The 26707-nt window shown below is 45.9% G+C and overlaps 1 protein-coding gene and 1 long non-coding RNA gene across 6 annotated transcripts in view; one reads left to right on the top strand and one right to left on the bottom strand.

Moving 5' to 3' along the window:
* Positions 1 to 15832, top strand: part of UNC5C (unc-5 netrin receptor C) — a 436417-nt gene extending 420585 nt beyond the window's left edge. For 2 of the 5 annotated variants that reach the window (XM_055587671.1, XM_055587670.1), the window contains 4 exons: positions 4616 to 4765; positions 6828 to 6992; positions 14626 to 14804; positions 15521 to 15832. In XM_055587671.1, coding sequence (XP_055443646.1) covers positions 4616 to 4765; positions 6828 to 6992; positions 14626 to 14804; positions 15521 to 15683 — 657 coding nt within the window. In that variant the 3' untranslated portion in view covers positions 15684 to 15832. Of the gene's footprint in view, positions 1 to 4615; positions 4766 to 6827; positions 6993 to 9774; positions 9906 to 10986; positions 11492 to 13571; positions 13817 to 14625; positions 14805 to 15520 lie in introns of those variants that run through there. The other 3 variants (XM_055587673.1, XM_055587672.1, XM_055587674.1) reach the window with 3 other exon arrangements.
* A 1819-nt stretch (positions 15833 to 17651) lies between these two features.
* LOC129657493 (uncharacterized) lies at positions 17652 to 20775 on the bottom strand. Its single transcript, XR_008716763.1, has 3 exons — positions 20406 to 20775; positions 18001 to 18056; positions 17652 to 17781 (listed from the first exon to the last, which is right to left on the bottom strand). It is a non-coding gene; the product is annotated as an uncharacterized LOC129657493 (long non-coding RNA).
* Positions 20776 to 26707: the final 5932 nt, after the last annotated feature.

The following is a 26707-nucleotide window of genomic DNA, read 5'->3' as shown; positions in this document are numbered from 1 at the left end:
TGAGGCTGATGCTTGGCCCACTGCGAAGGACCCACAGGAAGAGGAGGAGGAGGGGCTGCAGCAGCAGGGAGGCAGGCAGGTCCAGCCCAGGAGTGAGGCAGAGTGAAGAGCTGTGGCCTTAAGGACATCGAGGTTAGGAGTTGTAGGACTCCTACCCCACACCTTCATGGGGGCAGATCCGACCTGCAAAGAGCCAGGGGGAGCTGGTTACAGGCCAGAGGGGCTCCCTCATACACACAGACCTTTAAAACAGCTTGGATTTATTGTAGCTCTTAAGTGGCCCAGAATAATGGCTTAGCATGGATAATGTCTTGGTTTAATTGGTTATTGTGAAAGCCGATAGTTTCTAGCGTGGAATCCCTTGTCTCTGCCTTTCGAACAATCCCTCCCAGGCTCCTGGAATCAATACAGCCTCACGTGGGGCTGGCGAGGAGCCTGCTTTGGGATGGCCACCACACTGGGAAGCAGCTGTCCCACGGGACTGCCCAGATCCCTGGGTTCCAGCTCCCTGCAGCACGGGGTTCATGTGAGTGTTCCTGTGGAAGGACGGGCTAGAGACTTTCTGTTGCCAACTGACCCCTGAGAGAGTCTCTCCTGGTTAAGTTGGAGGGGTGGAGACGGAACTGACAAAGGCGAGCAGAAAGTGACCCCTTCTACAGAAGCAGAGCCCCAACAAGGCCCTGAGGTGGGGGTGCTGCCAGAATAGAGGACGGCCTTTGCAGAGGAAGGTGACATTTATATCTCTAAGAAAAACGAGCCTAGATGATCCTAATTCCCGCTACGGCATTTCTTTCCAAGGTCACGATATTTCTCTTAAGTCTTCCTAAATCTTTTGACCTTAAATGTATTTCACTCCTGTCCTTTTTTAAGGTGTGTGAAATATCCTAACCTTTGGGACCCCAAAGCAGCCTGGACCTGGAAGAAGCTGTCTTAGAATTTAGCACACTGTGTTGGGGTTACATGTCTATATGTCGGTCTTGCTCCAGCCAAGGTTCGTGAGTGTGGTTTGCGGCTGGGACAGAGGCTCACTTGTCTGTAGGTCCCAGAGCCTGGCGTGGTTCCTGGCAGGCATACTGAATGAGTGCTCCCAGGAAGGATTGAATGCTCCTCATTCATACGAAGAGGAAAGCATGCACCTCTCAAACTGTATCTTATTGATTCACATATCTTGTTCCTTTTATGGTCTCTTACTTCTCCGTTATCATACATATAATAACCAAAATGATTTCATGCGGAAGGAATTCAGAGAATCAAGCTTTTTAAAATATAAGTTTTATTCATATTAAATGAGATCAGATAAAAAATATTTGAAACTCTGACAGTTAAACCATAACAGTATGGAACAAAACCCTGATTAGCCTATCCACTGGGCTTGCCTCTTCTGTTTTCTGACATAACATTTATATATGGGAATAGCTGTAGGTGGCAAATCATTTCTGTCTCATGTGTGGCTTTAGATGATTTTAGTTTTCAAGGAGCTGTTTTATTGATTGATTGTAATATCTTTAATTCACACTTTTAATATTTTTCATTTGCACTTTATTTTCTTCTCCTTTATTTTGTTGTGTTTTTTTTGACGTTGCACAACCTGGGTATGAAAAGTGAAAGTGAAGGTCACTCAGTCGTATCCAGCTCTTTGTGACACCATGGACTATATGGTCCATGGAATTCTCCAGGCCAGAATACTGGAGTGGGTAGCTGTTTCTTCTCCAGCCAAAAAAAATGTTAAGTTTAAGTTTGGTAAGGATTCATCTTACCAAATCATTTACTCCTGGGCTAATTTCTCCCAGAGTAGTGGTGGAGGGATAGCTGCCCCTACCAGCAGTCTCCAAAATGGGCTTCTCAGCCCCAGGCCAGTGAGACTTTGGGCACAAAAATAGACAATATGGGGACTTCTGTGTCTATTCATCTTAGCTCATCCTTTTAACTTTAGATATATTTTATAACATATTAACATACTGATGTATTAACAAAAGTATTATATATAATTTGTAAAGAAACATAAAATGCATGCTCAATGTTTTGACTGATGGTATATGCAGTCAAAGATGTTCAGAAACCTTGCTCCAAGCATGGATGTGTCCTGGTGGGCAGTTTATCTCTCACCAGGGTTCCTGTTCAACTGAACAGGGCAGAATAGGCAGGTTCCTCTCAGCTCTGGGTTAGCAGCTTTGTGTCACTCCTGGTTAGTGGAGAGGTGGAGAAATTAACAGTGTGGAGAGAGTGTGTTCTCTGGCACCATATTCTTTAAAATGGCACTTTACCTAGTACTTCTTCTCAAAAGAGGGCTTGAGCCAAGCCAATCTCTTTCTTCACTGGGAGAGCTCTTTACCTTGAGATTCAAGGTCAATGCCGAACAAGCCAAGGACTGAGCTTTGTCCTCGGGCTGCCTCCTACTCAGACCCTGCAGTCACAATGTGGTGCTGTATTAGATTTTTTGACCTCAAGGTCATGACCAATAGACAGTCTAGGTTTTTACCAGTGGTCCTCCCTGCCAAGAAAGCTGATCATGTTCTCCATCTCCTCTGACAGTCCGTGTGGATTGTAGGAATGGGGTGTGGATTATACATTGTTCGGTACAATTACCTCCTGGAATACAATGCATCTTCTTCTAGACATCCCAGGGAGATAATTTGGACATAATGAAGATCTATAGTAATCAGATAATTACTATCGATTGCTCTTTAGATGTCTTGATGAGGTAATTAGGGTGTACTGGAAAGAAGCTAAAACTGATTGATTGGCATGACCGTAATCTCAAAGATTTCTAATTATGTTGCTTTTCTTCTAATGGCTTATAAACAAACATCATTTTAGCTTTAGAATTTGTCAGGTGCCAGGTTCACTGGGAACGTCAGCCTTCTCTATTATGCTAACTAGACACCGAACACGATCAACATAAGCTCATTATGCCTTCCTGCTGAAGCAGAAGAAACTGCAGTTAACTCTCACTTTTCTTATGCGTCTTCATTTCCACATGGCCAGATTCTTGTTGAGGAATGGCGTGTGAAGTGTGGTGGGAGGGTGTTCCGTGGGGAATGTGTGTGACTCTGGACTAAGCCGATCTGGAGCCCTACAGGGGACCCTGCGAGCCTGCCGCACACCAGAGCCAGGGCACAGTGACACAGGAAGTCTGTCGGGGGGGCTGCCTGCTCAGGCTCCTGTCACACGTAATAGCTGCTCATCAGCCACCAAGGTTGAGTATGTGCAACACTGATGCTCTCAAGCAGCTAGCCCCCGCCCATCTGTGTCAATGTGCTATCACTTCATCTCTTCCATTACACACTAATTAGAGGAGTCCCTGCCTGAGACCACATTCCACATTACCCTAACATTCCCTGCTATAACATACCTTATAGCACCTTTCAGCAGCTTGCGTTGTGCAGAATAGTGACCTGACTCAAAGATGATGGATGTTAAGGACCACTAAAGGAGCAGTTTGACATGAGCTGTTTGCATCTAATCAATGATGTGGGTAAGCTCTGCACTTACTGGACTGTAGTTTTCCACTGTGACCATCTATCTGTGCAGGAATAGGTTCCCTATATGTGTGTGTGCCATGGGGCCTGACTGAGTTCCTGAATTATCAAACTCCAGCTTTCAGATGAAATCTCACCAACGAAGAAAATCGGATTTTGTTTTTATATTGCTATAAAATTCATTATTACCTGAACCCAGAAAAAAGGCCATAAATGCCTATGTATTTGCGCTACTAAAACAGTTAAAGCTTGAGGGGAACAAAATGCACAGGGATGGTTCTGACGCAGAAGAGACTCAGGATATTTTATTCATTGATAACTTATGGTTTGCTGATGTTTGGATGATTGCAGCTGTAGTTGGAAATGCTTCCTTTACTCCCATTAATGAGCTTGAGGAGTGGAAGTAGATATAGAATTTATGTTGATGTTACATATTTATGGCATAAGAAAAGTTACATAGCAAATTTTTTAATCAGCCATGGGTCTTGAAAAATGAGGTGACTTTTTAAAAAAACTTAATCTGAGTGACTATTTAGGTCAATATTTGGTGCTGGAAAATCTTCCTGATCTGTATACTTTTCTCTAATAGAATATTTAATGAGCCTGTTTTAATTTTTTGATACTTAGGAATTGTGTAATGGATAATTTTAAACAGAAATTGTCTTTCTGTAGGTAAGGAAACTAAAAAAAGATAGGAAAGTGTGCCCAAAACACATTCCAGATTTTTACTTGTTGGCTGGTGTTAACCAATCCAAGATGTGGTTTGTTTTCTAGTTATTTGCCCTTTCCCCTGAAAGTTCATTGAAAATCTACTTTCTTATCTGTTTATATTTCTGCCTGTGTTTCCTTTTATTGGGAGTTCTCCCCATTTGGGGCCCTGATCGTTATTTCCCTGTATTTGATTCAATATCCCATTTGTCTGTTGGGAAGTGCAGACTGTACTGAGTGTGCTGCACGAGTGTGCTGTGGCTTGCTGACAGGCTATGGTCCACGGGGACCAGTCACATGCAAACTGGCCAGAGCCTCTGTTGGAGGGCCTCCAGGCTGGAGGATGAGGTCCTGGGGCAGAATGAGGAAGATGCCACGGAGTGATGCCCGGCAGTCATTTGCTTTTGGTTTGGGGCATGTCGTTGCAGGAAGTTTTGCAGCTCGAGCGACAGATGGGAGGACAGCTCCTAGAAGAACCTAAGGCTCTTCACTTTAAAGGCAGCACCCACAACCTGCGCCTATCCATTCACGATATTGCACATTCCCTCTGGAAGAGCAAGTTACTGGCCAAATATCAGGTAAGGTTCCCAAGATGAACTGAAGGCTTGAAGACATCTCCAAGAAAGAGAACTGGAATGATTTAGACAGAAGATATTCCATTCCTTGAAAGTAATCTTAACTTTGGTACTCCTCCAAAATAGTTTGGGGTTATTTAGGATTTTCGAAAAATACTCTAGACATACTGGAGGAAATGCTCTTTTCTCAATTCTTTCAGGTAAGTGTACTATCATTGTTTTGCTTTCAATAAATAAGACTTCAAGTCCATCATTTCTTTTTTTTTTTTTTTTTAAGACTAGTCAAGTGCACTAGTGAGAAGGGGGGAAGAGTAGAACAAGAAGTTCGATCTGTAACTGACTGTGAACAATCAATTGAGATAACTCACTACCTTCGGACCAGCCATCATTTCTATTTATTTTCAGAGTAACGTTAACACTGAGTTGATAAACTAGCCTCAAAAGCATTCATAGGAGAAAGAGAACATTGGTATCCCACATGACACAGACTAGGCTTCAGGCTGGCTAAGAGAGCGCCTTTATGTTGAAAACTTAAAGGAACATCATCTTGGAAACTCGGAATAGCAAGTAAAAATAAAACCTGGCCAGGATTTTAAATTAAATACGAGCATCAGAATACTGGTCCCCTCTGTATATAGCCGTATGAGGGGAAAGTAAGACTCTCCAGAGGTTTCTCACCTCCGCCTCCATCAGCCAGCCTGGGCTCTCAGGAGGCTACAATGGGCTCCCTAATCTCAGACCCAGCCCTGGGAGTCACAGACACACTTAGATAAGCAGCAAACCCTCGTCTACATGCGTGCACAGCCCGTCCCCCCTCCGGGGCTGCATCTGCACTGGCTGTGATTTCCTGATGGAAGTCCGTGAATGCACTAGAAGGGATAAAGGGAAGATTTGCAGCTGCATCCTTACTCTCAGATGTCTGGTACTTACATATAAATTGTGGGGGGAAAACCTACTAGTTCACTAACAGTCTTGAGCTTTGATGTGGGCACATGCCAGACTCTTCTGTGTCAGTCAGTCCTTGATTGAGAGACTGGCTTTGACTTGCTCATTAAATCTCTTCCTTCCTTTTCCTCTCTCCTCTGATTTTGCAACTGCCATAAATCTTCCCCCTTTATGAACAGTTTTTTTTTTTTTTGCAACTGTAAAGGAAAATACTGCTTTAATAATAATAATAATATGATACTTCAAGCTAAGCCTGGCTGAGTGCTCACCATCTGCCAGACTCTCATGTACTTTGATGAATGTCATTTAACCCCCTTCATTCAGGTTTTTCTTTTGCTTATGCACAGGCTTTCGCAGATGAGGAAACAGAAAAGGTTAAGCAGCTTGCCCCGAATCACCAAGTAAACAAGGGGAAGGCATCTCATTTGTACTTAATTTGGCTCCAAGCCTCTGCTCTTAACCAACATGCTCTCCCATTGTGTGTCAACCTTTTCTTCCTTTATTGAAAAAAAGATTCTAGGATGGGCTCTGTGAGGTGATCTAGATTCATAGGAAAGTATGCCTGTTAGAGGCTTGGTGATTTTTAGGCCAAGAGCTTTCATGTGGCAGCTAGTCAAGCCTCCAGTTTCCAACTTGTAGTGAATCCTGGCTTTCCTCGTCCTGTGGAGGGCATGGGCATGAAAGGGAACTGGGTCAGTGCATCACCCTTTAGACTTCTTTGCTTTCCTCCATGGTACCCTGGCAAGGAGTTCTTTTCATGGGCAGTGACTGGAGGGGAGTGGGTTTTATTTGGGGAATTGTCTAAACCTTGAAAAAAAAAACAAAAAAAACCACTTACAATGGCTTTTTTATAAATGACAGAAGTGGCAGGCTGGTTAGGTGTATGGGTTCTGGGGCCAAAGCCCTGGCTTTGGACCTCAACTCTGCCACTTACTAGCTATGGGACTTTGGGTGAGTTATGTAAACATCTCTGGTCCTCAGTCTTTCCATCTGAAAAGGGAGTTGGGATATATTCGTGCACAGACCCACAGTGAGGAGTAAAGAAGGCACCGCAATTCACATGTGCAGTACTGAGAGCACCGGGTCCCTCATTTGTGGTTCCCCCTTTTCTGTGCTTCAGGAAATTCCTTTCTACCATGTCTGGAGTGGGTCTCAGAGAAACCTCCACTGCACGTTCACTCTGGAAAGATTCAGCCTGAACACAGTGGAGCTGGTCTGCAAACTGTGTGTGCGGCAAGTGGAGGGAGAAGGGCAGATCTTCCAGCTGAACTGCACCGTGTCTGAGGTAAGAGGCGCCCGCGGCGCTCACAAGCGAGAGGCACAAAGCATCTCAGTGTGACCTGGGGGAGTCCTGGAGGGCCGGCTCGTTCACAAGACAGTGCTTTTAATGAACACAGGGAGATACCGATACATGAAAGTGCAGTAGAGGCTCCTTTTCAAAAAACAAGACTTTTCTAGTTGGTGACATGAATTTAAGGACTTCTTACACACATCTGAACTTCAGCCATAAGGATTAACTCGTGTGCACATACAGTAACTTTCCCAAAGCATCCCCACTGACGCTCTTCCCGTCTGTTCTGCTTTCCTTGGGATGCACCTGCCTTTGCCCAGCTGTGCGCCACCCACCGCCTCCTTTCCTTTCTTCTCCATGTTGAAAGGAGAAAGCTCTGGGTGTGCTTGCTGTCTTATACCTCACCCTCCAAACAGAAGAAGAGATGCCCCTCTCCCCAGTGTGACAGAGAGTCCAGAAATAGAAGGTAAACCCAGGCATCTTCCCCAGCGGCCCTCTCACCATCTTTCCTCGCTGTTTTTAGAATGTCTGTATCTCAGAAATAACAATCATTGTTGCTATTTAAAACTTCCCTGGGTGGAAAGAAGGGGTGCTCATGACCTTCCTGGTTACCTGGGACCTCAGGGTTTGGAGTTAGGACAGTGGAAACCCTTCAGGCTGAAGGGACGAGAGAGGACCAGATGAAATGAAGGGGCAGCCCCTTATGGGGCCTGCAGAACGGGGCTTGGTGCTGCTTCGTGAGCCACAGCACGGAACTGCTATCTTTTAGAACTACGGTATCTGATTTAAAAGACCCCTCTCCCTTGCCGGCTCATGCGTGGTGACGAACGACATGTCACCGTGTTCGGGGTGTCTCTCTCTGTGTGTCGTATTCAAGGACGGTCTTCCTTAGCAAACCGAGAGGGGAAGCGCATCAGCCCCACCACATCCTCCTTTCCCACAGCCCTCCGAGCTGCGGTCATCATTTCCTCCCGCAGTTTCATGAGACTTTTGACTCATAAACAACTTCAGTCACAGACCTCGGTGACATTCATAAGGCATGATCTCCGTGTCAGGGCGCCATGGCAACCGCCCAGCCTTCCGACAGGCCAGCCTATCGCCTGGGCCCAGAGCACCACCCCTGCTGGCTCGGGAGGGTGTTTTCACTTTCCAGGCCCAGCAGGTCTGCAAAGTTCAATAACCACCCAGCTCCAGGGACAACAAAGGCTGCGGAGTTTTGGAGCGGGGCGAGGAGGGCTGCGCCTTTGATGCTTGCTTTCTGTTCAGCCTGAGCATCGGCTGTGTGATGAAAAGGTGGATCAGCTGCGGCCGCAAATGAAAGGGCGCCGTGCAGGACTCTACCCCCGCTGAGGAGACAGTGTTGCCTAGTGTGATCACAGTTTAAGGACTTTCTTTCTTGTGCCAACAGAGAGGAAAGATGGTTTCTTTTGCAACCCGGTGGCTGTCAGCTCGGAGAGGCCCACCCTTCAAGTCCCCTCAGAGGCCCGTGACAGACAAGCGCAGTGAACAGGGGTGGGGGAGTGTGTGTGCAGAAAGGCCCCAAGTCAGGTGACTTTGGGGATTAGGGGGCGCACGGCTGCTTTTCCTTCTGGGTCACTGAGTCCCACCACTGCTGTTTGTTAGCATCTGAATGCTGTGCAAGCGGGCTGGTACTGACGTTGGGAGCCAGCCTGTACACTGGGTAACAATTGGCTCTGGAGTGCCCTAAGCCCTGGATCCTCATCAAAAGCTCAAGGTGGGGTCCCCTGTGACTGACAAGCCATAACCAACCAGAGAAAGGGCTCCATGGGTGGTGTCTGTCTGCTGGATGGAGCTCCCCACGAGGGTCACATGGCAAGTTGGCGGGTGGGCTGGGGTTGCAGTTCCAGTGTCCCGTCTCCCGAGAAGGAACTGACTTTCTAGGACTGTGCCACTCCCCCCGTGCTCCTTTCTAAAGCCACTCAGCCCTCGGGCCTCTCCAGCCAGGTCGAGGACCTGCTGACCCCCAGGGAGACCCAGCTGTGCTGGACGTAGACCAAGGTGATGGCAGGAGCTGGATGGTTGTTCCTCTCTGGGTGCCTCCGCCAAGCGATTCCTTCCTTACCTAAAGATAAAGTTTAAGAATGAAAATGCCTGGCAGGGTATGGGGATGAATGAGTGTCAAAATGTAAATGATGGTAAGAGGGTTCTTAGAGGAACCAGGGAAGTAAGAAAGGGGAAGGTGCCCACCAAGAGAGAAAAAAAGTAAAAGAGGAAGTTCAGTCTCTTCAGGACTTTTAACTATAAAAACAAAGACATTATGACCCACAGCACTTCTGTGCACACCGAGAACAGTGTTAGTGTCCAAAGCTTCACTCTGCTACAGCCATCCTATTTACCTCTTCTGCTTTCTATAATCTGTTCAAAAGGACGCTTGGGGAAATCTAGTTTTTCTAAGTGACTTCCCGAAGAGTCAGAATACAGGAGTGGAAAGTTACTTCTCCTGTGGACTGTTGAAATGTAGGCCATAGCAGCTGTTTGGTTAATGGTGAAAAATCATATGTTTAAGAGAATCGTAACGTCAAAGGCAGATGGCACCAATATCATAAACAATTATTGTAATATGCATTATGTGAGAGTAAACTCTACTTTCACCTGGAAGTAAAGGAAGAAATAATAAATAGCAACAGAAATTAGTAGGTGAAATATAAACGTAAATGGGTATATGTATTTTTCTTTTACCTCCAAGGCTGTTGTCAGCCATCTGATAAGAGAGACAAGATGATGCCCTTTGGGGCTTCTTATTTCGTCCACACAGAAATAAACAGGATGGAGATGCAGGGTTTGAAGGCCCACGTAAAGTGCTGACGGTTCCTTATTCACCAGGAGAAGGGGAACCGGGTGGATGTGCACACACCTTCCTGAGAGCCATGCCTCCCTCTCCCTGCCCTTCACCTTCAGTACTGAACAGTGAGAAGGGCCTTGCCTTTAGCCACAGTTAGAAGCTCTGTGGAGTGGGTTTCATCCTCTCTCTGTATCAAGAAACATTTTCTCTCATTTCAACAAATATGAATTGAAGAGCTTCCATATGCAAGGCACTGTCCTGAGCATCATAGGAGTTCTGGGGATGACAAAAACATTCTCATCTCCAAGCAGCTGGGGAAGTCAGAGGAAGTCCTCTGTAAGTACAGCCAAGATTCACAGGGCAGGCTGGGTGGAGATCCCAAGCTGTGGGATGCGCTGTAGGAGGGCTCCCAACAGATAGCTTCGGGTATTTGCTCAGGAAACATGCTTTCTGGTCTAGGCTTTGAAGGGGTTGGCCTGACAGAGGTTCAGGGAAAGAGCAGAAGAACTAGCAAAAGTGAGGTCAAAGTGTTAGTTGTTGCAGTGGTGTCCGACTCTCTGCGACCCCATGGACTGTAACCTGCTAGACTCCTTTGTTCATGGAATCCTCCAGGCAAGAATACTGGAGTGAGGTACCCTGACCCTGGGGAAAATTGAAGGCAGGAGGAGAAGTGGGGGACAGAGAGGTTTGGACAGCATCATGTCTCAATGGACATGAGTTTGAGCAAGCTCCAGGAGACCATGAGGACAGGGAAGCCTGGATTGCTGCAGCCCATGGGGTCACAAAGAGTCGGACAAGACTGAGCGACTGAACAACAAATACCCTTAAGAAAGGCACTTGGACGAGTGAATGGACCAGTCTGAGGAGAGAGAGTCATGAGAAAGGCGGGGCCAGGTTGCTGGGTGGAGGGAGCACTGGGGGCCTCCAGACCAGCATACCGCCTTACTGCAGGGCTAGGACTTGGGGATGGGTATGGTAGGAAAGCCATTTGATACTTACCAAGAGAAGGCAAATTACCAAATTCAGACTTAAATTGAAGAAAGTAGGGAAAACCACTAGACAATTCAGGTATGACCTAAATCAAATCCCTTATGATTATACAGTGGAAGTGAGAAATAGATTTAAGAGCCTAGATCTGATAGAGTGCCTGATGAACTATGGAATGAGGTTCGTGACATTCTACAGGAGACAGGGATCAAGACCATCCCCATGAAAAAGAAATGCAAAAAAGCAAAATAGCTGTCTGAGGAGGCCTTACAAATAGCTGTGAAAAGAAGAGAAGCAAAAAGCAGAGGAGAAAAGGAGACATAAGCATCTGAATGCAGAGTTCCAAAGAATAGCAAGAAGAGATAAGAAAGCCTTCCTCAGCGATCAATGCAAAGAAATAGAGGAAAACAACAGGATGGGAAAGACTAGAGATCTCTTCAAGAAAAGTAAAGATACCAAGGGAACATTTCATGCAAACATGGGCTCGATAAAGGACAGAAATGGTATGGACCTAACAGAAGCAGAAGATATTAAGAAGAGGTGGCAAGAATACACAGAAGAACTGTACAAAAAAGAGCTTCATGACCCAGATAATCACGATGGTGTGATCAATGACCTAGAGCCAGAAATCCTGGAATGTGAAGTCAAGTGGGCCTTAGAAAGCATCACTACGAACAAAGCTAGTGGAGGTGATGGAATTCCAGTTGAGCTATTTCAAATCCTGAAAGATGATGCTGTGAAAGTGCTGCACTCAATATGCCAGCAAATTTGGAAAAGTCAGCAGTGGCCACAAGACTGGAAAAGGTCAGTTTTCATTCCAATCCCAAAGAAAGGCAATGCCAAAGAATGCTCAAACTACTGCACAATTGCACTCATCTTACATGCTAGTAAAGTAATGCTCAAAATTCTCCAAGCCAGGCTTCAGCAATACATGAACCGTGAACTTCCAGATGTTCAATTTGGTTTTAGAAAAGGTAGAGGAACCAGAGATCAAATTGCCAACATCTGCTGGATCATGGAAAAAGCAAGAGAGTTCCAAAAAAAATCTATTTCTGCTTTATTGACTATGCCAAAGCCTTTGACTGTGTGCATCACAATCAACTGTGGAAAATTCTGAAAGAGATGGGAATACCAGACCACCTGACCTGCCTCTTGAGATATCTGTATGCAGGTCAGGAAGCAACAGTTAGAACTGGACATAGAACAACAGACTGGTTCCAAATAGGAAAAGGATTATGTCAAGGCTGTATCTTGTCACCCTGTTTATTTAACTTATATGCAGAGGACATCATGAGAAATGCTGGGCTGGAAGACGCACAAGCTGGAATCAAGATTGCCGGGAGAAATATCAATAACCTCAGATATGCAGATGACACCACCCTTATGGCAGAAAGTGAAGAGGAACTAAAAAGCCTCTTGATGAAAGTGAAAGTGGAGAGAGAAAAAGTTGGCTAAAGCTCAACATTCAGAAAACGAAGATCATGGCATCCGGTCCCATCACTTCCTGCCAAATAGATGGGGAAACAGTGTCAGACTTTATTTTTTTGGGCTCCAAAATCATTGCAGATGGTGACTGCAGCCATGAAATTAAAAGACACTTACTCCTTGGAAGGAAAGTTATGACCAACCTAGATAGCATATTCAAAAGCAGAGACATTACTTTGCCAACAAAGGTCTGTCTAGTCAAGGCTATGGTTTTTCCTGTGGTCATGTATGGATGTGAGAGTTGGACTGTGAAGAAGGCTGAGCGCTGAAGAATTGATGCTTTTGAACTGTGGTGTTGGAGCAGACTCTTGAGAGTCCCTTGGACTGCAAGGAGATCCAACCAGTCCATTCTGAAGGAGATCAGCCCTGGGATTTCTTTGGAAGGAATGATGCTAAAGCTGAAACTCCAGTACTTTGGCCACCTCATGCAAAGAGTTGACTCATTGGAAAAGACTCTGCTGCTGGGAGGGATTGGGGGCAGGAGGAGAAGGGGACGACAGAGGATGAGATGGCTGGATGGCATCACTGACTCGATGGACGTGAGTCTTAGTGAACTCTGGGAGTTGGTGATGGACAGGGAGGCCTGGCGTGCTGCGACTCATGGCGTTGCAGAGTCGGACACGACTGAGTGACTGAACTGAAGAGAAGGCAGGAGAATGTCAGTGCTGGGCTTTAGGAAGATGAGTGTAGCAGAAGGGAGATCATAGGTAAGAAGCAGGGAGCTGGTGTGGCCACCAATGAGAACATCTGAGGCTGTGAGTCAGCGCTCCATGGCCAGCCAGGGACAGTTCAGCTGGGTTTCCACCTAGACCCCATTGTCATGGTCCAGACAAGACGCACGGAGGACCTCAAAGTGGGCCATAGCCTTAAGGTGTGAGTTCTGTACACCTCTGCCCCAACGTCCATTTATACCTAATAGAAGTGTTGGCGACTTGTGTGTGAACATTCCTACCATAAATCCACTGAGAAGCAGCAACGTGTGCCTTTGCCCTCGCTTCTGGTCCCCTTGGTTTAAGTACTATGCCTTCAAGGTCCCCTGAAAAGAGCTCTGTGCCCAGCGCAGGGAATGACCTTCAGGATTCAGGGACTCCATCTCCCATTTGTTGCCTCTGTTTCACACCAGTCCTTTAAGTCTGGGTATGTGTTGGAGGTTAACATAAAGGAGCCAGTACAATCCTCGGAGGCTGAGTTTGCCAAGCTCTGGGTTTTGAGGCCAAAGACTGTGATCACAGTCAACACTGTTGTGTGTTCTACATTAAAAAACATTTTCTTTTTTTGCTCGAACATGCCCTCCAAAGGCCCTGACAGACCTCGTGTGGTGTGATGCACAAGCCTCACAGTGAGTCCTGGCTGCTGATCCAGGGCCACGGAGCAGGCCACCCCAGGATGCATCCTGGGGCCCCACAGTGCAGGAGCAGCAGGGTTTGGGAGGTTCTGCATGGCAGGGGCACTGACCTCTGGGTGGAGCACCTCGCCAGACCCCGAGACTTCCTGATGGCTGGAGCTGCATGTGGCTACTTTATCCTCCAGCAGCTAATTATCTTCACCTCAGTTACCTGCTTGGAAAAAAGAGAGAGATGACATTTAAAGTAGATTAAGTGGATTTTCTTTTATTACTTTAATAGTTCCCAGGCAACATTTGCTTTTGCTTTTCCAACCAGCAGAAGTGATCAGAAAATGATTAGAGTTTCTCCTGCAGATGAAATTCCGATTTTGCATTTATGCTGTTTTATGAGCTGAAACTATCTTAAAAGCCAATCTATGGTTTTCTCTACTAAAATTAGATTTTTTTTTTTAAGTTAAGGGTGTATAGCAATTGGAGGATTCTGTTAGCAGTTTGCCCTAAGGCAGTATACTGCGTTCACCATTTTCTTTTAAAAAATTAGTCCTAATTTGATATCATTTACAGGAGAGCTATGTTCCATTTCATTCAACAAAAGCAGAAACAAGCCATCTTCTACAGAGGGAGAAGTTACTCGAGCATTTGCCCAGGGCATTCCCCTTAGGGTCAGACTGTCTCTAGAATCTCTAGACATTCCCTGGCTCATCCTGGAGAAATTCTAGTAGAAAAGCTGTTACTGAGTTACACACGCAGTCTCCGGCTAGCCCAGTCCTGAAGGAAGACCCATAAATCCCAGGCTGTGCAAAGTCAGCTCACAACATACTTCTCCCTCTAAGCCAGGTTATAGAGAATCACAACTTGCAGCCAGAAAGAAGTCATCCTCAGTAAGGAGAATAATAGCACCCATTCTCCTCTTATCTTTTCAAACGAGGCATTATGTTGACTGGGTCAATAAGGATCGCTTTTGTCTTCAGAAATAATGCTGTGTTGTTGCCCTGCCTGAACCACAGGAACCTACTGGCATGGCTCTGCCGCTTCTGGACCCAGCGAGCACCATCACCGCCATGACGGGCCCCAGCGCTTTCAGCATCCCGCCCCCGATCCGGCAGAAGCTCTGTAGCAGCCTGGATGCCCCGCAGACCAGGGGTCACGACTGGAGGATGCTGGCCCATAAGCTCAACCTGGACAGGTGGGTACGACCAGGCTTCAGGACCGATAACTGTTAGAGCAACATTCTTTTTTGTCTTTCCATCTGCACATTTACTTGCTTTTCATTCTGCCAACATGTATTAAGTTCCTACCTTGTCTCTTGCACCATGGTGTTGCAGATACATGGTTGAGAGACATCCTGGGCTTCTCTGACTTTTCTAAGCATCGGGTTTTATGATCTACTTCGCAAGGCTGATGGGCTAAATCCCCCTAAATGATATAGCCATTCACTAATTATTGTTCCTCACCTACTGTTGAAGCTGGATGGGTAATTAACATGCTAATCACAGCAGTGCTGTTATGAAGAGACCTCAGCAGCCTCTTCTCTTTAGAACTTTGCCATCACTACCAAGCAAAGCCCCAGGCCTGACCTGTCAAAGATGATCAGAGGCTGGGCTGGAGAGAAAACATAAGCCTCTTGATTTCCTGTTCAGGATGTGACCCATAGACATCTTGTCTCTTAAATTATCTTACTCAGAGTTGAGGTTAACAAAGTTAAGCATCACGTCTCCTGTCTGGGGCTGACCTAATTAAACATGAGCTAGTCATTCAGGACAGCTCAGTGCAAGCCCCAGTTTCTCAAGGGGGACCAGGATGCTTACAGAAATGCAGAAACAAAAAGGTTTAGTCAAGACTGAAAAGAAAACAGACCCATAAATCAGACCGTTCAGCCCTTTTTCCCATTACCAATTACAGGTACTTGAATTACTTTGCCACCAAATCAAGTCCAACTGGTGTCATCCTGGATCTCTGGGAAGCACAGAACTTCCCAGATGGAAACCTGAGCGTGCTGGCAGCTGTCTTAGAGGAAATGGGAAGACATGAAACAGTAGTGTCATTAGCAGAAGGGCAGTACTGACCCAGGCTGGGGCTGAAGTGCAGGAGGAGAGCCCAGGAGCTCACCGCGGAGGAGGAAACCCGTCTGGACCGGTGAGCTCCACAGGCAAGACTGCAGCGGGAGACAGAAGGCAGACACAGCCGCCAATGTACACGCCCACTCTACTCGGACACCGCCACAGGAGTTCAGAACAGTTGTACAAATGTGTATCTTGAATTTAGAAATCAACCTAATTTTCCTCTTAGTTGGGCTGTATGCTGTGTGGTACAGGATCTTACAGTTTCCTAGGAAACGCTTTTTATTGCTATCCAGATATATGGATAAACTTTCTTAACAAACCCAATTTCTACAAACGTTGTTTACATCAAATTGGACAGGGATGCAGACACTGTCCATGGCTCGTTCTATTTTTGTTTAAATCATTTGAAGTTGAAGCTGTGGACGGTTTGCTGTGTCTCTTTCAGATTAGTAATTTACAGAGAAATCACAAGAGTTTTCCTACAAATTGTGTGCATCAAGTGTCTCAGATAATCCTCCCATCAGTGTTCTCTTTCTAGAACTTGTAGAACCAGTGTTACTGTTTGTATCAGGGAAGTGGAGAATCTAAGCATAAAGGAGAAATAGATAAGACTTCTTATTCCTTGAGGGCACTGTCTCATGCCCTCAGGGAATAAAGCTGTATCATCACAGGGAACACATCGATTCATGTTCAACAACACAAGAATTTCTTCACAACTTGTGTGTTGGTAATATGCAACTTGAAGTGTTTTGGTTTTTTTTTTTAAAGGTATTATCATCATCATCATTATTATTATTGATGAGTATTTACAAGTATTCTAGTAAAAGGATTTACTTTTACCTTGTTTTTGTTAGCAGTACTGTTAGTATTTAGGTATCGACCTGACCTGGGCACCTTCTCATAACAAGGTGGATGTGGTCACCAGTTTAATTAAGCAGTCATCCCTTGCTTCCTTGACATTTTTATCTTTCTTCACTCATTCTGCCTGAGAAGGTGGTAAATGCTTACCGACTTTGTCAGTCTGTTCTTTGAGCTTGCTCAGGCAGGGGCTTTGTCCCCCGAGTATTGTCATGGGACGTGCTCTCGATTCAAGCTCACGCAGTATTGTGGTCATGCAGCCCCACACGCCTTTGGTGGGTCCTCTGTCTACCATGGAGGCAGTGTGATTGAAGGAACAGCCTCTGAGCTGGAGATCAGGAAAGTTCTCATTATGGGTTTGTCATTGTCATTCTGTGCTCCCTGGGGAGAGTCATTTACCCTCACTGGACCTCAGGTCTCCTCACCTGTAAAATGAAGGGGTGGATTAGATCGGCTCAAGGTTCTAAAACGTTTGACTTCCCACTGTGATGCCTCCAGCCTCCTTCATCAGTCTGAAGACCACAATGGACGCTGACCTGGATCATTTAACCATTCAACCTGTCTTTCGCCCAGGCTACATTATGCCTTCCAAATAATTCTGACTTGGAAGATAATTATTCTGACCTGTAACATATTTGTTATGCTTTCAAGTCTCGTCTTCGTGTCATTGCATCATGCTGTTCACCCAGAGATGGCATCCCCTTATCACTCTCTTTCCTCTCTTGGGACCAGTTGCCTTCCTGACTAGTTGCAAATTATGTTCTATTATTGTCTTGGTCAAAAATTTTTTAATTAAAAAAAATTTTTAACTGAAAAATAGTTAGTCAACGGACTACTTTGTGTAAACGATGATATTTCTTTAGGACCATAGAGGCTCTTGGTTTTAACACAGGGGCTCAATTCTTTCAGTGGGTGGGGGGGTAGAGTCAACAGTCCAGGAGCCAAACCGAGACTGAACAAGCACCCCTGCATATGAATCGCCACTTTCAAAACATGGCTGTGGTTTACCTTGGGGCTAGAGGTATCCAAGTTACTGAATGGATTTGAATTAGAAATAATCTTACCCTTTTCCCCTTCTTTCAATATGCATTTCCTCACCTGTTTTGGTAATTTGTTGATATTCCCAGGTTCTTCTATCCTCATCACTGAGAAACTGTTGATACCTTGGTAGGGAGCCTTTTCTTATCTTCTGTTTTAGATACATGAAGATTATTCCATCATCTGTCTCTCTCAGACCACACCCTGTGCCGTACATAAAAATACATTACCCTTGCTGTGGAAGGTAAGATTGCACTAATAAACAAGTTCAGTGTATCATGCTTATACCAATATATCTTTGACCAAAAAGTAGTAAAATTGTACTCTACATAAAAAAAAAAACTTAATTTTTAAAAAGGGGGAAGCAGAAAAATAGCTATGGTGCATTGCTGCATCTTAAAATGACTTTTCAAGATTACTCACCATTGCTGGTTTGGGGGGCTGTCATCTCTGGAAGGCAAGAATTAGAAATCTGATGCCTAATGAAAAATAGAAAGGAGCAAATATGTAGTAGCCAGATAATTTCAAAACTGACTTTTAAAAAGTCATCAACACAGAACTACAGAAGACAGCAGGAACTGTATTTTCAAAGACACTGGGTTCACTTGAAGTGCGTCCTGGTATTTGGTTCTGCATCTCAGCACCAGAAAGGGGAAAGGCGGTTAACTCCTTACAAGTGAGGTACTTGTCTGTCATAGACCCCCATCATGTTCCCTGTCAGGGGAACAAACTTCCATATGTATAGCACGCCATTTACATCAAATAATTTACACAGCGAATTCTGATTTCCTTCTTTTGGGGAGTGAAGTAATAGCTGTTAAATTGCTCTCAAACTCAGAAGGTCTAGGCTCAACAGTTCAGTATATAGGGAGCAACCTCATTAGCCATCCTGTAACATGCCCTCCCTTTCATTCCTAGGGCTTCGCTGTAGGTTGAGAGCAAAAACCAGTTTACTTCATCTGGAAGGGAAAAAAAAAAAAAAAATCTCTCACTTGTGCATGGTGCCATCTAGTGGTAGATAACACTACCTGCCCCAAGTTTAATGGGAAATCTCAGGAAGAGTTTTTTGACAATGGGAATGGATACCTGGAGCATGTGTAGCATCTTTATGTCAGACATGCGGGAATTTTCACATCAGATAGACATTTCTTATTCTCACCTTTTTTTTTTTCATTTAAATTACCCGTATCAAAAATTACATGTCATTATGAGCCTAGTTGCTTCCCTGGTGGCTCAGATGGTAAAACAGTCTGCTTTCAATGCATGAGACCTGGGTTCGATCCCTGGGTTGGGAAGATTCCCCTGCAGAAGGAAATGGTAACCCACTCCAGTATTCTTCCCTGGAAAACCCCATGGACAGAGGAGCCTCGTAGGCTACAGTCCATGGGGTCGCAAACAGTCGGACACGACTGAGCAACTTCGCTTTTCATGAGCCTAGTACATTTGTTTCTGACTCCACACACATCTCAAATTGGGTTTTGACATCTCAAATTGGTGTTACAGAAATAATAGAAACACAGAAAAACCTGTACAAAACAGCTTTTGAAGATTTGTCATTATTATTTATATTTTTCACTAGGCTTCATGTGTTTTAAAACTTACTTTTAGTTCTCTGATATTTATTTTTGAAGACATAAGCAGCATCCAATTGGAAATAAGTTTTATATATGCAAATACTACATCTAATGAAGTGAAAACTGTTGTTGTTGTTAATCAAGGAGAAGAAACTGGCTTCCTTCTGAATTCGGGGATCTAAAGGCAGATGTTTCATCCTGTTTTCATTTTCCTCTCACTAAATCACATTTCCTTAATGTGATCTGGAAGGAATAGAAGTTAGATTCAGAATATTGATAACTGGGCACAAGGTGTCAGCAAACTGTAATACCAAGGTGCTCACAGCCAAGAGCCTTTTCATAAACAGCATGAACACCAGTGTGGACACTCACCTCAGTTACCCAGAAGAACTCCATCTTCATGGAAGCAATGTAAGCTCTTCCAAAGCAAGTCAGTATTTGGGGTGAGATGTCCTTTGGTATACTGAATAACCATTAGCCATCTTGGGCTTCCCAGGTGGCACAGTGGTAAAGAATCTACCTACCAAGCAGGAGATGCAGGTTCGATCCCTGGGTTGGAAAGATCCCCAGGAGAAGGAAATGGCAACCCACTGTAGGATTCTTGCCTGGGAAATCCCATGGACAGAGGAGCCTGGCGGGCTGCAGTCCATGCGGTTACAGAGTCAGACACAACTTAGCAACTAAACTACAACAACAATGGGTATTAATAATTTAATGCTATCATAGGCCCAATCAGAAAGAACTGAATGCAATGGCAGATAAAAGACACCTATGACAAAGGACAATAGTTGAAAAAATGAATTACCCTGATAATATTTAGACAACATGTAGCTCCAACCCTTTATACTGATACATACTACTATTTTGTGGGGCTACCCTGGTGGCTCAAATGGTAAAGAATCTGCCTGCAATGTAGGAGACCTGGGTTCAATCCCTGGGTCAGGATGATCCCCTGAAGAAGGGAATGGCTACCCACTCCAGTATTCTTGCCTGAAGAATTCCATGGACCGAGGAGCCAGGCGGGCTACAGCTCATGGGGTCACAAAGAGTCAGACATGACTAAGCAACTAATACTTTCACTATTATTTTGTAGATTTTAATCTCCCAACTTGCAGATAGTAGAACCATTCATTAGGAAGAAGTCATGGAGACCGAGTTCAGGACACTCTGGAAACTATACAGTCAGTAACACTTTTTAGGGGTGTAAGCAAGATATTTTAAACACTGCAATAGTAGAATTGAGATTTTATTTACCTTCTTCTGGAGAGGCACAGACAAGGCTCTGGCTTCTGTATCTTGAGGTGTGTCTCTGCTGGGAACACAGCAGCTGCGCCCCTGGCCCACGCCTGCCTCTGTCTCTCACGGGCGTTTGAGGAGGAAGCAGTAGTTGATCACATCTGCTCAGGGCTCACTGCCTTTGCCACTACAAGGTCTGGCCACGTGAGGTCAAGCATATAAAAATACTGACCTTCCAGAGAGTATAAAATAGGTAGAAAAAGTTTCCTCATCTAGTCTTCAGACTTCAGGTTGAACAGGAGATATGGCTCTTGCTGAGCGAGGCTTCTGGACAAGTTACCAGTCTTGCACAGAGACCCCAGTCCAAGTCTGAGGCCAATGACAGGAAGGATGTCTGTGGACACAGCCAAGTGAAACTGGGTTTGATCCATCTGCTTTGAGAGCAGAGGCGCTTTTGTGAGTCAGAATGCCATCATGCCATCCCTCAAAATCAATTATTTGTAAAGATGATAATGGTCAATGAGCATTAGAATTTATGGAACCAATAAGGAAAATATTTTTATGACTGATTATCTCAAGGTAATAAAATGTTGTTTTACCTTTTGAGTGCCTCACAGGACCAACGATTACACTTTGCCTTTTTGGTTTTTTGTATTTTTTTAAACTTTACTGAGCTAATGTTGGCTGAAATCCTTAGAACTTTGCCTCTGTGCAATCAAGTGCTATTTCTTTACCCTAAGAAATCTATTTGTATAATCTCTGGCTGTAATGATTATTTTGAAAAAGTTCCTTTGCATCTCAAATGATTTTTTTATGGAATAAGACATAAGGGGAATAAATACGTTGTAAGCATTAATAATTTAAGCCTGTATCTATACAGGTTAAGCCAGTGGAGTCCTAAATATTTCCATAATTCATGCCTGAAACCAATTTGTGAAAATAGGGAGATGGCCTTATATGTCACTGGGTGTGTTTGCTCTACATACCAACAATTAACTTCCTGATACTTTAGTCTTATCAGCCCTGTGATTGCCCCATTTTTGGAAATCCTGCTCTAAAAATCTGTCTTCAGAAGAGTTCATGGCTCTCAGCTTTTTCAGTGGCCCTGCCACCTGCCTGAATTGATCTACAGGTGGAGTATTAATGGGCTCATGCACCCAGACATAACATACATGCCTGGCTGTATTTCAGCATGGTCAAGGAATGTGCTGCCAGGACAGACAGACAGGAACTCCATAAATGCACTGCCAAACAAAACCAACCAATACAGAAGCTATTTCCCAGCCAGCCGTATACTTCAGACTTTTACTTACTACAGAGAACTGTCCGGAGATGATCTGGGATTCTGCAGAGTGTCAGGAGTCTTGACCCACCAGCTGTTGAGAAGGGAAAAAGGAAGGTGGCCTGAGATAAGGTCAGCTGCCCACGAGACAAAGCATCTGCTACGGTGTACACCAGCCTCCACACCTGCCACTTCAGACTGTGCCTCAGCAAAAGTCTAAGCTGCTGAAGCTGTAACACTTCAGGGTCTTTTAGCCAATATGTTTAAGTCCTATGTGCCAATCTTAAATTCCAAAGTCTCCTGGACTTGGCAGTATCAGAGCAGCTACTGAAGATGATGGTACCAGCCAGGGTGGAATAACCCTCGGTACTGAGTTCAGAAGGTGAATCGTGGGCAATTATTGCTGATCAGCAGCCTAAGCATTGATAAACCCTGACCTCTGAAGGTTAGCACTGTGGTGAGGCAACATCCAAGAACTGTGACCTGAAACATGTCCCAGATGCCAAACCTGATTGAGCAAAAGAGCAAGAAATCCACAGCCAGCGCAAAACACCTCACCCTTTTATATTGTTAGGTGATGCTATAAATGAGGGTGAATAAATTCTAACACATACTCCTCCAGGCCTTGAAAAAGCAGGAGGACAGCAGTCAGAACAAGCTGAGGGTGCAACCTGCATCCTCCCTTTTGGTAGTGTGACCCTCACACCCCCAACAGGATGCATTCAGCCCAGTTGCAGGGAAGAGCATCCCTACATGTGTGCATGTGTGTGCTGTGTGTCATGGTGTTGTACGTGTTCACTGAGTTTATGTTAACCTGTCACACATTGGTGACCTTCTCTTCATTCTTTCTAAAGAAGACAACCAATGTTTATCAGAGAGAACTCCCCAGTGGTCTGTGCTATAGAGACGTATCACCCACCTGCTAGTCCCGGGGGAAAGTTCAACTGTGGAAACGGCACAGTAAGGTTTTGTGCTGTGTTGTCCTTTTCTCAAACACAATGACACCACCTTAGCTTTTCAGATATGGAACACTTCTTTGGCTGTTTCGGAGTTCCCTCTTGCTGTATCTTCTATGCAATTCCTTTTCTAGAAACCCCCTGCAGAAACGGGCTCTCTGGGGTCCCATCCAAGTCGCCATGCACTGGAAGCAAGGGATGCTAGCCCTGGCTGCCTCTCTCCATTTCCCTGCAGTTCTTTGGTTTGTAAATTTGCCTGCATCTATCCTGTCAGCCAACATGTACAAAATGTAAGAAAGAATTTTTAAACAGGTAATAAATTATATTTATAAGCAACAGAGTGTGCTGCCTCACTTATTCCTTCACGGAGCCCTCCCCTGTGTGAAGAGTCACCCAGTGTTTCTTCAATAGCGTGGAAGAGCACTTAGACCCTGCACAGATGGTAACCACAGCCTCCCTCAGGCCAGGATGAGGCTCTAGAACAATGCTTCTCAAGCCTCTGTGCACAATGGCGTCACTTGAGCAGCTTTACAAAACAACTGCCTGGATCTCACCCTCAGAGAACCTGAATTCACAGGTCTGGGGTGTAAACTTGGCCTTGGGAGTATTATTATAAGTTCCCAGGTGATATCAATGAGCAGTTACGGCAGGGACCAGGTCTGGGTACTGTGGGTCAGAGGCCCTGGAGAGTTGGGAAGAAAGTGAACGAAGGCCAGACCCTCATATATTCCATTTTAGATGAATTCTACACATGGAGAATAGACTTGTGGTTGCCAAGGAGGAGCGGGGATGCGAGAGGGATGGATTGGAAGTTTGAGATTAGCAGATGCGAACTAATGTATGTAGGATGGATTAACAGCAAGATCCTACCATATAGCACAGGGAACTACATTCAACATGAAACTACCAGCAGAAATTAACACAGCATTAAAAGTCAACTATACTTCAATAAAATTTTAAAAGTAAAAGTCTGCAAAGAGCCACACTGTATATGTGTGCTAAATCACTCAGTTGTGTCCGACTGTTTGAGACCCCATGGACTGTTGCCCACCAGGGTCCTCTGTCTGTGGAATTTTCCAGGCAAGAACACTGGAGTGGGTTGCCATTTCCTCCTCCAGGGGATCGTCCTGACCCAGGGATCGAGCCCCAGTCTCCTGCGTCTCCTGTACTGCAGGCAGATTCTTTACCACTGAGCCATCTGGGAAGCAACAGATACATGTTGCCCAGAGCTAGGGCAAACACCAGGCCGACCTGCTCAACTTGTGGAGGACGGCAGGCCACTCCCTCCGAGTGATGAGCGTGAGAGGTGCTCCAAGTGTGCAGGGGACTCTGAGGCAGCCTCTTCCGGGTGAGGGAGCTGCTCTGAGAGGGGAGGCTCCTGCCCATTCCTGCCCCTCAGCCTTGGCCGCCAGAGCCTGTGAGTAGCTGGACCTGTCCTGACAGTACTGTCCTTTGACTTAAGACCATCCAAGACTGTGGTCACAAAACCAGCTGTGGGTCAGAGCTGAGGAAGTGGTGGCACTGGAGTCTGGGTAAACCAGAGTCCTGGTAAAACAGAAGGGAGAAGTGGGCGCCATGGCTGAGAAGTTAGTGCCGTTTAAAGAATGAAAACTCCATAAAGAATGAAATGGCACTTCACAAAGACAGTATACAGTGGCACAGGCTCAGCCTACGACCATCCGTCGAGCCCTGCTTTGGAGCTTTGGTGGCTGGGGCTGCTGTTGGGAAAACTGCACCCAGCAAAATGCACATACATTTTCTGAGTTGGGGAGGAGGGCTACCCGAGCCCCTCTCTGAGTTGGTGTCACTGGAAAGTTCTAGCATGTGGCCCAGGAAAAGAACCCTTATCAGCCCCAGAGTTCCCTACAGCTAATTAATAGCACAACCTGGGGAGGCACTGCTTCATAGGAACAAAAGTCCTGAGAGCAGGATCACCTGTGCTCTGCTGCAGGGACGGGAAGGAACCACCAAGCATGCAACTTAAAAGTGGCCCAGGCAAGCGAAGATGCTGTTCACCTCAGCTGGGGTTTGCCATCTCTGACTTTGAATCCAGGAAAGCCCACAGCATCCAGGAGTGGGGTGCAGACAGGGTGGGAGAGGGTGTCCCCACTGCAGACTCTGGCTAGTTTCACACGTTGCCAGCTTTACATCCTGCAAAATTAACGTCCGTGAGGAAAAGCAGTATTTATGAGCACCTGCTGTGTGCCTGGAGTGGAGCCACACAGACTTCCCATGTTCACCTCATCTGTTTCTCCTCAGAGCCCCATGAGGTGGGGCTCAATTTATAGGGAAGAAGTCTGGGGCTCAGACTATATGCTTCTATGAAACTGAGATGATGAAAACCATGCACGTAACTGAAATCCATCTGAATCCCCATGTTGGGGTGAACTCTCCTGGCATTACTGCAGCTGACTCAGCACAGCCAGTCACACACCGTGGAGCCCCTGGGAACTGAGGTGCAAGCCCACCTGTGCTCCTGGTGCCCCAACGACTCTGGGTCTCCTCTCTCTGGATCCAGTCTCCACTGTGAAAGTAGAAAGTGAAAGTTGCTCAATCACGTTCGACTCTTTGCAACCCCATGGACTGTAGCCCATCAGGCTCCTCTGTCCACGGAATTCTCCAGGCAAGAATACTACGGAGTGGGTTGCCATTCCCTTCCCCAGGGGATGTTCCTAACCCAGGGATAGAACCTGGGTCTCCTGCACTGCAGGCAGATTCTTTACTGTCTAAGCCACCCTGGATGGCCTCGAAACCAAACTTTTCACTCTGGCCTCCAGGATTCCAGGTCCATGGACAAACACTTGAACGTGCTCCCTCTCCCTCTGCAGATGGCTGTCTCCTCTCTGGGGGACATTGATTCAGAAACAACAGCAACAACCTGTTTGCTCCATGCTCCACGGACTTCACAGTCGGGAGGAAGGATGGAGTCTCTTTCCTACCATTGGGGCGCTACTGCCAGGTCACTGCCCTTGCATGAATGCCCACTCTGTAGTACCTCAGGCCGTCATGCCCCACCAGCCTCTGTCTCCACAGTCTGCCCCCATCCCCCAGTGGCTCTGGTGAATCCTGTCTCACAATCTTCATGTCATTAGACCACCACCATCCTGGGGGGCTTCGAAATCCACAAAGACAGACCCAACAATCTGGCTTTGGCACGCAGGTGTCATCACCAATCATCTTGTCCATGAATAAATCCATCCACCCCTGTGAGCACACCCTCAGCCTGTCCTTGGTCTTGTGACTCACTCTTTGAAATCTTGATTCTGAACACAGCCTCTTTCTCAATAACTGCAAACACACCACCTTGACCCCAGCCTAGTTCCCTGCCCTCTGACCTAGTTTCTCTGGACCTGTCACCGGCCTCTTCTTTAGTCCCCTCCCTCCTCTGAACCATGTCAGCTGTCCCCTTGATGATAAATCTTATCTTCCAGGGCCCCTTGCTGCATATGCCTGGTAACTCCCACCTGAAATGAAACCAGCTGTCTCAGTCTCCAGGCCTACATCTGGGTTCCTGATAGAAAAAAAAATAAAGCCATAAAACTATTAATACATAGAAGAGTAGCACAGGGAATATGTAATAATAGCTAATATTTAGTAATAGTTGAGTGCTTCACCTAATGCTTAGGGGGCATGGCATGGATTATTTCATCTTCAGAACCACTCCATGCAGTAGAGATTAGTATTATTCTTGTCTTCAAGGGGAAGAAGCCGAGTCTTCAAGAGGTCAAAACAGGACTACCCTGACAGAGCGGGGAGAACGAGGGGGCCCAGGTTCACACGCCGGTTGTCTGGTGGCCCCGCGGCCACACCCTGGTCACCAGCCACAGTCAGCCTTCTCCGTCTCAACGGGGCCCTCAGCGTTGCCTGTAAGCAGCTGCCTGTGACCTCGTCACCAAGGTTCCTACCTTTCCTCTCCCTCTGAACAGATGGTTGTGCCTCCTAATTACAGACAGAATCGGAGCCATCAGACCTCTCGTCCTGCTCTCCTGCCGCCACGGCACACACTCACCCACATCGCTGTCCACGGCTGCCTCTCCTGCCCGTTCCAGTGTGACATTTTTACAGACAGAGAACAGGCGCAA

This window comes from Bubalus kerabau, chromosome 7 (assembly GCF_029407905.1).
Source record: "Bubalus kerabau isolate K-KA32 ecotype Philippines breed swamp buffalo chromosome 7, PCC_UOA_SB_1v2, whole genome shotgun sequence".
Classification (NCBI taxonomy): Eukaryota; Metazoa; Chordata; class Mammalia; order Artiodactyla; family Bovidae; genus Bubalus; species Bubalus kerabau.
The sequence above is the reverse complement of the archived record's forward strand: the minus strand, read 5'-3'. Positions and strand labels throughout refer to the sequence as shown.